Source organism: Anoplophora glabripennis, unplaced genomic scaffold, assembly GCF_000390285.2.
Source record: "Anoplophora glabripennis isolate ALB-LARVAE unplaced genomic scaffold, Agla_2.0 scaffold303, whole genome shotgun sequence".
NCBI lineage: Eukaryota > Metazoa > Arthropoda > Insecta > Coleoptera > Cerambycidae > Anoplophora > Anoplophora glabripennis.
Window position 1 is genome coordinate 422,426 of NW_019416416.1, and position 15,414 is coordinate 437,839.

The following is a 15,414-nucleotide window of genomic DNA, read 5'->3' on the forward strand; positions in this document are numbered from 1 at the left end:
TACACAGGGCGTTTGGGGCAAATGAGCTATACGTCAAGGGTAGCTTCCTTAGGTGAAAATCCATTCACTATTTTACCTTAATTACCTTTTACATTTCTTTTACCTTCTTTTTACCTTACTTTTACATTAATTTTAATTACCTTGACATAACTTTGCTTCCTCAAAAAGTTATTAGTCTTCAAGAAAATCCTTTATGTTATTAATTTTTTAAAGATACCTCTACAACTTTTGTAAATATTTCAATGAAATTTGATGTGAAGAAGTTTCTGGGCTACCTAGTCTGGATATGACTCAATTTATTTGAAACAGAGGATGCTAATTGCTATAATTTTTTGTTAGAGACTTTGATAAAATGAAGAATTTTAAGAAGCCTCATTTTTTTTATTGTAAAAAATGTATACTTGTTGCACGTCGCTAAAATGCTTCGTTTCAAAGTAAAACCGATTTAAATATGTATTTTAGTACAGTCATCACTAGAGCTGTCATAATTGGCCGCGCACCAAAGGCGTGCGGTGCGGATCATCAACACAAAATAAAGTGAATAATGATTATAAGATTTATGTCATTGTATCATTGTGAAATACGTAAATTGTTTTACGTATCGTTGCCATCGGTTCCACAATCTGGATGGAATCCCTTATAGATCGCATCATCAGGTATGTTTCTATACCCTTGTTCGACCGTTCGACATCTATTGATGTAATGTAGACCAACTTACCTTTATTAAAAGGCTAGTAATCACTGAGATATAGATCTTTAAACGTAACAAGTTGATCAAAATCATAAAAGATATTTAATTAAGATGCAAATTTATTAGACTGGAATGGAATAATGCGATTTGTCAATATCTATCAATAAAAAGTATGGCAAAAACAAATGAAATGAAATGTTTAAGGTGTTCTTACTGACCTCTATGTTTGAGGTAAAAAATATCTTCATAATCGTATTCTGCTATCTGAAAACTCTTAAAAAGTGGAATAGAATATTTATTTTTGAAGTTCCATATATTTTGACGGAAATCAAATTGTAACTTTCACCCAAGGAAGCTACCTTAGTAGTATGGCCCATTCGCTTCTGGACACCGTGTATATAATACGTAAAAACATTGTATGAATATTTTTATTTTCTTTAAGGCTGATCGACCCTTAAGAATCGCACTTTTAGTAAGACTGACAAAATTTTTAAATACAAGAATTCCTTTAATTTTTTGCAGTGAAAAATCACGGAACACCCATGTTAACATCGGAATGTACCTTTCCTGTCTCGTCGATAAGTTTGTAATATTAACCAATAATTATGGTTAATTCACGTGTTAATAGTTTCATAAAAGCATTTTGCGGGGTGTGATTACGTTTTTAGTACCGTAGGCGATTTTCTGTATATTTAACAGGCGTGGAAAATTCAGGAAATGTAACGATAAACATAAAAACTACATATATGCTTTTTTCCTTGTTCTGACTGCTATAAATTCATTGAAATATACGAATAAATACGCCCTACTTAAGAGGTACGTACATATGTACCTAAGCTGGTGCAAATTAAAAATTCTTATCAATTGCTAAATATCTAAGTAAGTTAAAAAGTAGCTTCATAGTGAAACTAACAATAATTATCCAAAATAAAAATAGAAAACATGTTAAAATAATAATCACTTTGTATAAGGATCACCAAGCAATTAAGTAACTAACTCAATTCCACAATTAAATAAAATATTATTTCACGTATCAAATTCTTTTTTCAGAGAGTTGTTGTTTCCAATACATGCGTCTTTTATTTGTACTGGTTCCTATAAAAAATGTACGACTGATTATTTTGGACAACATACGCCAGACCTTATTCCTATTTATAGTACATTATTCACCAGAAATTTCTATAGGTTCGAGATATATTTGTACTTTGCAAAGGCGGAAGTCAACATCTCTTCAAAAGTAAAAAAAACTTACACGAGTTTTAGGGACGTGGTAAATTCTTAATAACCATGTTTGCGTCTTAGACCACAAGAAGCAGGCCAAATAAAAAAGTGAATGAATAAACGGGAGATTATATTGCAAGATTTATATTTAATATTCCATAAAAACAGTTTAGGGGGACATGTTAAAAATACAATTTTAAGTACCACCAATAACTTTTTGAGCTTGTAGCACATACGTTGTATATAAAATCGCATCTTCGACAAAATATTCCCATAAACTGTTTTTACATAACGAATAGTTTTAAAATTATTTCCTATTTAGGTACATTTAACCATGTTGTAAACTCATTTAAATAAAAAGAAATTTCTGAACTCTAAAACGGCTCGTTGTTCGAACAAAATGTAAAAGATCTTTTTCCTTGGAAATTCTACTGGTAATCAAAAGCATTTGTCAAAATTACAGAATACTCATTGGCGTCGAAGACCTAAAGCTCTTAGTAGGACTGACCACTCATATCCACCGAAGGTGTATTCATTAAACTTTGAGGGTTTTTACTTCAATTTATACAGGGTGTTCTACAAGCTGTATAACAAGCTGTATAACAAGCTACAAGCTGTAACTTTAATGCATGGTAGCTGGGTAAATCTCAAACATCTTTTTTTATATGAACATAGGTCTGATTCGTTTTTGTTTAGAAGTTACATACTTAAATTCATATTTCAATCAAAGTAGCCTGATAAATAAAAATAGGTTGCTATAACAATTTGTGTCATTTTGTTTATTCGTTTGACGCGCATTTATTTGCAACTGAAGGGTATGCATAGTCTTTGTATACAGGGTGATTCAAAAAACCGCTGACAGACTTATCGGGTAGATGGTACACGAAAAATTAAGACGAGAAGTCTTAATAAATATAGGGTCGCAAATGCCTCCTTAACGAGATACAGGGCGTCAAAGTTTCTGAAAAAATTAAACATTGTCTGCAATAATTCTAAAATGCCTGAACATTTCTATTTCAAATTTGCTATGCCTAGTGAGCACCTTAAGACCAATGTTTGATGTACTGCTCAAAATTTTATGAGCAGCAGTGTCGTAGAGACGGGGTCAATGTGACCCTTTTTTAAAAATATTTGCTACGCCATTGCTAATTTTGTCAAATGGGCTATATTTCCGTGTAAAGTGTTCAATTGTCTATCGAATTGGTCACTTGTAAAATTTAGATTAAAGCAACCATTTTTAAGAAAAACACGTTTGTAGAAAACTTGTAAATCCAATTTTATTTTCATTCATTTTAGTTTCGCATAGTAGGCTTGTGCTATTCAAAATAAAATTAAACATCGGCTATCACTAATGTCAATAATAAGTGTACAAGTGAGTTAAGTAAACTAGCTTCTAAGCTTCTTTTTGTCATTTTTACGGTTATTTAAATTACTTTAGCTACTTTACTATTTTCAATAGCAGTGTGAATTACGAATATTAATTTGAAGAGATGATAGATATGCATCTATGTTATAGGCATCTATGTTATGGGCTTTTTTGTTAAAGCAAGAACAACCGGAAAATTCAAAAATAACAAAAACATGCACCTAAAAGTTTACCTTCGTTTTGCAGATGAAATAAATTTTTAACAGTTTTCTTTAAACATGAAGCTTCTGAAGTATTTGATTTCATTTAAGCTTAATGCTTCTGTTTGTTTCCAGAGGTAATATTCGACTAAAACTCCAATCTCGCAAAGTGTTTCAGTGAGAATTGTTAGTCCGTTGTCAGATCTCTTTTAATTTAATATTTGCATTAATAAACAGTGTTCAACACAGCTTTCAGCTCGGTGTCGTATGCTAAATCAAATCCTTATTTTCATAATCCTGCTCAACTAACCGGCAACAGGGACTCAAATTTAAATATAAATTAAACGTAAATATGTTAAAAATAGTGAAATAAATTTCAAACGCCTAAAAAGTCCATAAAAGGTGTTTAGTTTCAGAGCAACTCTAACGAGCTTACCCTGCTTATTAATGCAGTCTTTCCGCCTTTATTAAATTTTCAGTACACTTAATCGAATTCTACGGACTACTACTAAGTAAACTGTATTGTTGTTTTCTTTGAAACTGAATAATAAAGTGACGATGATTTCTAATTACAGCTTGAATGGTAACAATGTCACTGTTTTATTTTGAAAATCCATTACGTGGCCAAATTTTACAAAGGGTATACTAATTCAATTATTGAAAATCAGTGCTGGCAGAATTTTCTTGGAAAATTGGTGAAAACAAGTAAATTATTAATAGCCCTCTGCCTCTAACGCCTTTTTCTCAGCATTTACTGACTTTGAATGATAAAATTACTAAAATTACTGGAAATGGAGGCTTGTTAAAACGAATAGGATAGATTGTTATATGAGATTCAGCCTATTAGCCAGTTCAATTAGTGATGGAAAATTACAAAAAACAGCAACTGTTTATATGCACGCAAAAGCAAAAAATATCTGTGGAGTATAAGTCAATAATTAAAACAGTATCCGATTCTGTTTTCGAATATCCCGATACTTGCTTGGGACATAATAAATTAGTCGTAAAAAAATTTGCTTCTCTTCAAAACAGAGCAATTAACTCATGTGCTTTAGTATTAATAGTCCTTAAAATATTACGTGTTTTCTAAGAATGATTTTTGTTCAATTTTTTATGATAACTTGATTGCTTGTTGATAAGAGAGAGCTTCAAATATGAATGTAAGCTTAATTTTTACCTAAAACTTTCTACCTTCAACAGTTTTAATTCTTATATTTTTTTATATAGACAGAAACTTCAGAAAACTCAAGAACGTTTTTGAAAATTCACTTTATTGTGATTTTAAATTTAAAAAAATGATACATTGCATATACGAGTAGGTACTTATACCTTTCTTAATTTGAATTTTAAATCATTATTTACAACGATGTTAATAAAATTATGAGGGAAAAATTGGTCATTTTAAATAGTCCATAGTCATATTTTTAAATCAACCAGTCATTGTGGACATTTTTGATAAATTACTGCCATCACTATTTTATTGTAATATGTATTGTGTACTGGTTCGTTTTATTGAAATGAGAAAAATATATTTAAATCTTCTACTGCAGTGGATCTAAATCTGGTATACATCAAAGTTTTAAAATAGCACATAAAAAATAGGTAATTTTCTTTAAAACAAATTAGATAAATGTGAAAATGAAATTTGAAAGATTGACACTACCTGAATATGAAACTTGCGTTTTCTGAAAGTAACAGTGGCGTTGCCACACTACACATTTGTTATGACAACGAAATTAACAATAGACCTTTTTAGTAGTGACGTCACATACGCCAAATAATAGGCAATCCTATAGTGCACATTGTCATGAAGAATTTCTCAATATTTTTACTAAATCGATATTCCTTATGTACTTTGGACATAAGTGCCTAGAAAATGGCTTTTGTCATGACTTTAAATATTGCGATATTCTAGAAATATCTGAAATATTTAAGAAGTTTTAAACCCCAAGTGACAAACTAATAGAATTATAGAATTCATATTTTTAAATTTATAGAACAATATTGACTTTTATAGTAATTAATACATTAAAATTATGTCAATGTTACTGAGCATGTGCATTAAAGATAATTTCATGTCAGTGAAGCATCCTCGCAACAGGCTATCGTTCAAGGAAAATTTGATTATGGTTAAGAATACGTTTATAATAAACCACTTGAAGAAAAAACACTCGATAAACACACTGATACAGTACATTAACAAGAAAAACAATAACAATACTTATTAAAACTAGAAAATGCCAAAATTAAAAACAAGAGAAAATACGCTAATAATAATAGTGATAACATTTCAACAAGAGCACACCTGCGTATGAGGCTATTCTTTCCAAGGATCAGCATTAAGAATAACACGGCTAATGTTAAATTTTTACTTTATTTAAATTTAGGAGTGTTCTATTATATTGTTTTTTGTAAGTTAATAAATATTTCCAAATCCTTGTAAAAATAAATTAATTCGGAGTTGTTCATTTTTATAGTATCTAGGTAAATAGTACACAAGGGACAGATTCGGTCTGTACAATTTCAACTATGACAATTTGTTGCGGGTTGCCTAAATATGTGATGTCACACTAAAAGAGCCTATTACAGAAACCTTTTTCGAAATTTCGTTGATTTGGCATACTAGTACTACAAAGCCAATGTGATCTAGCTGGCCATGGTTTAGTTTTAAAGAAAGGGTTTGTTTTGAATTATAGTAATGTGCTATGGCTATTGCACTTTACTATAATTCGGAACAAACCCTTTTTTTAACTTATTTTATAAATGTAACCGATTTGGCTAGTCAAGATCATGTTGTAAATTATGTAAATTCCTAAGAAATTAAAGTACTATGAAGCTTCGGTTACAGAACTGTGATTGTCGCCATTATTTGGAGAGGGACAATTTCTTTACGAAAAAAAAAAAAAAATTAATTTCGAAGCTCTTCAGGACTATTTACCGTTGTTGCAATGGTGACATCATCTGCATATAATATTGTACACTTTGCACTAGTATGCGATCGAAGGGCATTCATAAATATTAGGATAATAAGTGGGCCAAGCATTGAGCCCTGAGGTACTCCTAATTCAGTATCTGTTATACAGGCTGTTACAAATTCGCTTCTCACTACAAGGATCTCGGAAACGGTAAGAGGTACGAAGTAGCGTAAATGGGGGCAAAGTTGCAGAATCAGGGGACCAACATTATGTCTCTAAAAAATCAAGGTTAACATGGTTAGTTTTCGAAATATTTGAAAAAAAAACGAAATTTTGGAAATCCGTTTTTATTTCATTTCAGTCTTGTTTGAGGTGATATTGAAAAAAGAAGAACACATGGCCACTTTTTGCCCTCTATCGAATGGCATAATCAATTTTTATATGTAACGTTTCGTCTCTCCAGGACCATCGCCAACTTCATTTTTTTAAATACGACCCTAGAATTACATTTTTTGCAAGCTTTCATGATCCCCAATACTGTACTGCCTCAGCCCCAACCAGATTCAGACGTTTTTTTCTCGAAAAATTCATCTTCAGTGTATTCGTTCAAAATTAATCTAAATTTTTTATTCATTTAGGTTTCTTTGTTTATTGAATTATCGTACACTGTAAGTGTCGTTAGACCCTGTGAAATCCATCTAATTATTTAAACTATTACTAAGTGGCTATGAGAAAGTGATCTTCTTTTTTCAATATCACCTCAAGCATGACGACATATATAAGATATTTTATTATTTATTTTCATATAGATTTCAGTGTATTGCAGATGTGACTTCACCATGCTAAAAAGTTATCATGTAAATCATGAAAACTAAAGTCTAAACAGACGAAAACTTTTGATAGATTGATTATTATTATAAAAAAAATTAAAAAAAAACATGTTAATGAAATATTTTGGAAAGTTTCTGTTCAGTTTTTCCTAGTTCTAATTTAAAATGGGTTTCTGCCCCTTAATAATCAAGTTACTGTTGATAATTCGAGTTTGATTGATACGCACAACAGGTATACCCTTGAAAACTTTTCTCAGACCCTGTACACAAAATATAGCGAAGAGCAGTAAACACATAGGTACAAACAAACACGCTGGACATATCTAATTATTGTCATTAACGGAGCTATCACTGTTTGTCCCCTACTATCTGATTTAGTGAACCGTAGTCATTAAAAATAATTATTGTTTTGGTTGTACCTGCTATGTCACCTACACGTGCGTTAACGAGCAGTATTCCGCTGTAGCAGAAATTCAACTTATGGTAATTTAATTAATTAGATCCAGTACGTAGGAATACTTAGCCGACTATGTGTAGGGAGAATTACTTTTAATAAAAACTTGTGGGTTGTTTTGAGTGAGAAAGTAATCTTTTCCAAAATTGAATGTGACCGTTAGCCATTTTAGTAATAAGAATGTTTATTAACTTTTTTATGAGCTTTTGAAACGTAAATGACATTTTGTTGTTTTGATGAAATTTTGTACTTGCTTGTTTATCGTCAGATTTTGAATTAAGCAAAAAGAAATTAACGGTCTCGTGTTTCGGCATATTACTTTTTTATTCGTTTAAAGAAAATTTTTGGCGTTAAAAGTTAGATTAAAAATTTGATATGTAGATCGTATCATTTTGATATGTTCGGTCTTTCATGAAATAACAAAACTTTAATTATTACCTAGAATAAGTGTTAAATTATACAAGTTGTTACAAGCAAATAGAACAACGAGCAAAACCAATAACATTTAAAGTAGGTTTATAAATAAATTGGTAGTTATTTCCCATCAAAATAAAGTTTTATGATTGAGAAATTATTTTCAGAAGTACAGGCTTTTTAAAATAAATTTTATACAACGATCCGTGTGGGATAATTCTGCCGCTTTTAAATTTTTTCTTATTACTGACTTAGTTTATACAGGGTCATTCACAAAACATTCTTAGCTTTTTACCTTCTTATTTAGGAAAAAATGGTAGAGACGAAAGTTTTAGGAAATTTTGTTGCGGTTGTAAAACAATAATTGACTTGCATGTCGAAGATATAACCAAACTAGAACACCCTGTATATTAATTAATTTTTGGTTTTTCTAGTTTTTCTGATTACAATACAGTGTTATTTTTTTAATCCTGACATAGGCCAACTTTTTTATTTAAAGTTATAGACTAGTACATACTTCCAAATGCAAAGTTGTAGGAAATAACGCGATTAAGAAAAATTAACACATAATTCTTTCCGGTGTTGCCAGATTTCTGCAGTAGCTACTAAAACGATATTTTTTTAAATGGCAACACTCTATTATTTAACATAATTTGACAAACCTTCAAATTCTAAATAGAAAATAAATGTTATGTCACATTTCTTTTTTGGAGTAGCCGTTTTAGAACAATCAGCAAAAACAACGAAAATAATCTGTAGTCGGCAGGAACTAAAAGAAGCTAATATGGCAATTAAGGTCTTGGAAATTAAACAAAAATTGTGCTGTTCTAAAGGAGCCGTCATTATTGTACTGTCATTGTGTTATTTGACAGCTGTTGTATTTGAATGTGTATAAAAAATTACGTTTTACTTAAATGACATACTAACGAAAATGTAATTTGTTTGAAATTTATTGTTGTTTTAATCTGATGAACAGCATTATTTATTCTTTCTTCTAAATGCTCAGGTGTATTAATTTGTTCACTGTATACCAGCCGTTTAACATCACACCACAAAAAGAAATCCAGCGGGTTGAGATCTGGTTTTACTCGAAAATCAAGCTTTTTTCGAAAAGCATAAGAAAGTAGTAATTTATAGAAAATTAAAAGATGAATCCGAAAATATCATGATTGTTACCGTAAAGCAGTGACGTACTATTTTACTTAGAAAAATATACCCCGATTCCCTGTACATCTCCGTAACTGAAGCTAATAAATTTTAGGAAAAGGCCTAAGGTTTTGGACAATGTTTACATAAATACTTGTGCCCAGTTTCAAATTATTTCACTTACTAGTTTTTAAATGATTAAAAAAAACAAAAATTAATTTTTTAAAGTTTGACACCCTGTATCTTTTTAACAAAGCGTCCTAGATAAAAACTTTTTAGGAAAGACCCCTTAAAATTCACCAGAGAATACGATGCTTCATTTTTGGTGACCGTTTGTGAATCACCCTGTATATTATGGTTTCTATTATACTGATCTAGCATACAGTCAAGATTGCCATGGAATCACTACGTATGTTTTCCACTGTTAAATTTACTGAATAAATTTTACAATTCCTTATTAAGAAACAATATAGCTTATGTAGATGTTTTATAATACCTTCATCCTATTCAATGCAAGTTTTTATAATACCTTGTGACTCTCTTTATTGATAGTAGTAACTCCGTTTAATATGTATTTTCTCACAAAGGTCGTACAAATTATTAGATTTTTCTTTGTTTATTTTACCTTTTATAATCCCCATATAAAGAACTTCATGAGATCAAATTGTTCTTGAGGCTCATAAAATTCATTCATAAGAAAAAATACTACAAAAATATCCTTTGCATTTCTATGCAACGAAGTTAGTCTAAAGCATATTTTATAGTATAGCATTTTTTCATAATAAAGTACATAAATATCTGTTTAGTAAAAATAGCAGAAAGCACAAAAATATACAACGGTTTCATGGCAATATTGAATTTATCCAATGTGAGAGGTCAGTAAATAAACCAAAATATTGCACACACTCTCAAAGCAAATACAGGCTGTAACAAATTCGCTTCTCACTACAGGGATCTCGGAAACCATAAGAGGTACGAAGTAGCTTAAATGGGTGCAAAGTTGCGTAATCAGGGGACCAACATTATGTTTCTAAAAAATCAATGTTAACATGATTAGTTTTCGAAATATTTGAAAAAAATAAACCGAAATTTTGGAAATCCGTTTTTGTTTCATTTCAGCCTTGTTTGAGGTAATATTGAAAAAAAAGAACACTTTCTCATGGCCACTTTTTGCCATCTATCGAATGGCATAGTCAATTTTTATATGTAACGTTTCATCTCTCCAGGACAATCATCATATTAATTTTTTTTAAATACGACCTTGGAAATGTTATTACATTTTTTGCAAGTCTTCATGACCCTCAATACTGTACTGCCTCAACCCGAAGCAGATTCAGACGTTTTCTCTCGAAAAATTCATCTTCAGTGTATTCGTTCCAAACTTATCTAAATTTTTTCTTTAGATTTCTTTGTTTATTGAATTATCGTATGCTGTAAGTGTCGTTAGACTCTGTGAAGTCCATCTAGTTATTTAAACTATTACCACCACGTGTTACAATGAAACATTTTTTGTTATTAACTATTCCCATCACTTGGTCACTTATTACAATTTTAATTTTATCATTAAAAATTAATTTTTAAAAATACACATGAACAACCAAAACGCCAACTGAATATTATTTTTTAAAAAGTTTCAGTAATTGTTCAAAAACATTTTCATTATGGCAAAGGTTGAAAATGAAGATCAGTGTAATATTTATCGGAATTTATTATATCTGTAACCGCAACTATGAAAGAATATGTCAGATGTATTTGTATGAATATCATGGAAGAAATAAATCGGAATTTGTTTGAATTTTGAGCACTCGAGAAGCCTAGAAATAACTATGGACAGGGGAATAAACCTCTAATAATGTTTTATTTTAATGCGTGGTGGTAATAGTTTAAATAACTAGATAGATTTCACATAGTCTAACGCTACAGTGTACGATAATTCAATAAACAAAGAAATCTAAAGAAAAAATTTAGATAAATTTGGAACGAATACACTGAAGATGAATTTTTCGAGACAAAACGTCTGAATCTGATTCGGGATGAGGCAGTACAGTAATGAGGGTCATGAAGGCTTGCAAAAAATGTAATACAATTTGTAGGGTCGTATTTAAAAGAATGAAGATGATGATGGTTCTGGAGAGATGAAACGTTACATATAAAATTTGACTATGCCATTCGATAGAGGGCAAAAAGTGGACATGAGAAAGTGTTCTTCTTTTTCAATATCACCTCAAAAACAATACTGAAATGAAACAAAAACGGATTTCCAAAATTTCGGTTTTTTTTCAAATATTTTGAAAACTAATCATGTTAGCCTTGATTTTTTTAGAGGTATAATGTTGGTCCCCTGATTACGCAACTTTGCACCCATTTATGTAAGCTACTTCGTATCTCTTACCGTTTCCGAGATACCTGTAGTGAGAAGCGAATTTGTAACAGCCTCAATATGGCAAGCATACATGTATCACTTTAGTCAGAAAAAGGGGAGGACTCTAACAAGCGACAAATATACAGGATGTTCCATTTAAAAATAAAATAAAAGTTTGGTTTATATATTCGGAACCCGAAAGTCAATTGTCTTTTTATAAGTAATTTCCTACAGCTTTGATTTTTATCATTTTTTCATAGAAAGAAAAGTAAAAAGATAAGCGTTGTGATGTAATTGAATGCACTTATTAATTTTTAACTTTAATAAAAAAGTTTTCTATAGAAGCATGTTTTGAGGGATGCAAAAATTCACAGAAAAAACAATTGCAAATTATCGCATAAGTATTTTTTTCATGTTATGTTTTTTAAAAGGAACTCTTTTTACATTTTTCAAATCTATTGAATATTTGCATAAATGACATGTATGCTTAGTTTTTTTCTAGATAATATTTCTTAACAATGAACATTTCAATGATGTTACTGCAATAATTTTCCCAAAAAAGATACCATGAATATATTTATAAAAGTGAATTTTATTAATGTAACTGGGAATAGAGCAAGCAAATAGTTTTACTCTCTTACTAATAACAATACTGGAGGTAAGACCAAGGCACATAAAACATTTAAATTACAAAAATTGTTTTTTCTTTTTCAATTAACTCAAGAATTGATAGAAATAAATATATTTTTTATATCTTCCACGATTATAAATACGTTTTGATACTTGCCACATAACTTTCCAATTGAAAATTTTTTATATAATGGTTATCAGTATTTAATTTTTCATCGGACAAAAATAATGAATCTGTAAATTGATCATTCCACTCAACTTAAACACCCTGCGCGAAAACAATTCCTGAATAAAAATCCCCGGCAACTTTTTTATCATTTTCATGAAACAAAATCCAAAACTATGGAACGGCTTAAGACAAACACCCTTTATAAAAACTTTATCATTACGTTATCCTTACGTTCAATAAGCAGGATGCACACTGAAAACACCACAGCACTCGCGACAAGAAGCCTTCTTGCACTTCGGCCTCGGGCGACTTCAGGAGTTTCAGTCACTTTCAGGCTGCGCCTAGTGTCCGCGGGAGCTATGGTTTGGCCCCGCGGTCTCCACGCTTTTATAGCCAGGCGGTGCGCATCGTGGCCCATGTAGGTGTCCACAGGTGTAAGTCGTAGTAAATACGGGAACGTGCAACAAGTTCCTGCTACTCCAGAAGTTATCCCGTTGCAGGGATAACGATTCTTTCGTAATAGGATACGCAACAGATAAGAATGGAACTCAACTAACAATGTTGCTCTTTAATTTTAAAATCGTACTACAATTTTATTCTATTGCTGTTGCGTTACCGAATTTTATTTACCAACACCTCGTCTTTCTGATATCAATTGAAGAACCAACACGTTGGCTGTATGTACCAGGTGCGGTCGCTGACGCAGCAACTCGGCATTGAAATATTTGAAAAACTTGTTCCCATATTTATTTAACCAGGTTTTGACGAAATAAACGCGGAGGTGGTAGAAATGTATACGCCCAGTTGAAGAATGCGAACGCGGGCAAACGAAATCTAACACAACCGCATTGGGCCACTGGGCAATAAATCTCAGATTTTGACAAGTTGTTGACAAATTGCCCAGCAGTGCAGTGCAGCAATACGGAATTTGGTGTAATTTAGGTCATTTTAATTTTTTATAGGCACCTTCTATTAGTCATTTATTTTACAATTGCGAAAGAGAGAAATAATATTATTACAACGTGGCATTTTGGAGACCTTTTAAACGAAATTTACCATCAATATAATAGTCCAGACAGTATCTGTTTCAAAAAGCCATATTTGGGTGAATCGTATATCCACGGAGATTTTTGGCTTTTTGGCTTTCAAATATCACTAGAAATGAAAATTTTTCTATGCGCATAAAAAAAACGTGGGCTTAACTTTTGGCGGCACAATATGTTAAAAAAATTCGAAAAATGTCATATTTTTCTTCCTATTTAATTATGTATCTTTTCAAGCGTTGATTTTAGGCGACAATGGAAGAGGAAAAAAATATTTGCAATTAAATTTTTTACAATACATGTCTAGTTACAAATCGAATGAATCATGTTTATTATGGTAAAAATCGAAAAAATCGCAAAAACGGGGTTAAAAACAATACTTTTTAGGGAATTTTTTTGGGGTATTTAAATTGGGTATTTATACTTGGCTCAAAAAAACTTCATGTTATGTATAATTATCACACCAAATTTCATCAAAATCGGTTCGATAGATTTTGCATAATAATTTTGCAATCTAGATTTTGAAAAAATATTGCAAATTTTCAAATTTTTGCACAGCAAAAACCAAGGCCCTTAGATACTTGAAAATTTAGTCACATATAGAAGAGCTCTCAAGCTTTCAAACTTTTTTTGAAAAATAAAGAAATAACCACGAAATGACTAATGTTAAGTATGACTTTTACAGTTCGATGCACCCAGAAAAATCCTGTGAAGTTTCATCTCGATTTAACGAACCGTTTCTTTGTTTTAAACAGTCAAACTTTTGAAAAAAAATTAAAGGGTCACGTTTTTTGAGCTTAAACACTTCATAATCATAATTAAAATGGAATAAAAATATTTTTTGAGGTTTTCTCACATTTTTACCGCAAATAATGTTTAAATTGATGAAAAAAAAAAGAAATGAGAAAAATTTTGGAAAAAGTTTTTTTTTGTTTTTTTTTTGGAAAATCTTTCGGACATTGAAGAAAACAAAATCCAATTATTTGCAGCACGATTAGGCTTTTTCGTCCTATGCTTCTGTTCATCAACTTTTAATTAAATTAAAATTAAAATTAAAATTGATGACCCAAACGAGTTTTCGACCCCGATTCATACCGTTTTATGAGACAAATTTTTAATTAATTTTTGTGCAGTCTGTAATCACTTTTTTTCAAAACTATCCTTTTTCTTCTCTGAAAAAAAAATCTTTTTTTTTTCAACAATTTAAACGTTATTTGCGGTAAAAATGCGTGACAACGTCAAAAAACTTTTTTCCATTTTAATCATGATTATGAAGTACTTAAGCTCAAAAAACGTGACTTTAATTTTTTTCAAAAATTTGACTGAAACAAAGAAACGGTTCGCTAGATCGAGATGAAACTTCACACGGTTCTTCTGGGTATATCGACTGTAAAAGTCATGCTTAAGATTAGTCATTTCGTGAATATTTCTAATTTAGCCGTCAATTTAGTAAAAAATCATAAATTACCCTTTTTTCCTGTTTTTTAATTTATTCCAGTTTTCGAAACTGTCCTTCAATTTTCTGTACGACCATTTGTCGCCGAGATATCGATGATTGAAGACAAAAGGATCCCTTTCCATTAAAAGTACCATATTTCGATGAAAAATTTAAAAAAAAAAGGAAATTGTAGCTGAATAAACAAGCTATCTGGTTCATGCAATGGCTTAGCTGAGAAATATTTTTCCAAGTTCGTGGAACCTGCACTATTTCTTATAACTGTTTTACATTGACAATTTATTAGTCAATTAATTCATGAAGTCGCTTCATCAAGAAATTGGACAAGTGTAATGCACCAAATCTGCTGTCAAATAACTTCATGAATTTATTCATCAAGTTCTTGACGAACCAGAACATGTTCTAATCTTCGTCAATTTCTTCGTGAAGTTCGGAAGTACCAACCCAACAGATTTCCAGCCTCAAATCAGTAATGAGGTTATGTTATTGGAATATGTAAATAATTGTGTGGCGTCGT

The 15,414-nt window shown here is 30.8% G+C and overlaps 1 protein-coding gene across 1 annotated transcript in view; it reads right to left on the reverse strand.

Annotated features, from left to right (window-relative positions):
* Positions 1–12,816, reverse strand: part of LOC111691507 — a 29,830-nt gene extending 17,014 nt beyond the window's left edge. The window contains exon 1 of the mRNA XM_023454492.1: positions 12,630–12,816. Coding sequence (XP_023310260.1) covers positions 12,630–12,816 — 187 coding nt within the window. The remainder of the gene's footprint in view (positions 1–12,629) is intronic.
* Positions 12,817–15,414: the final 2,598 nt, after the last annotated feature.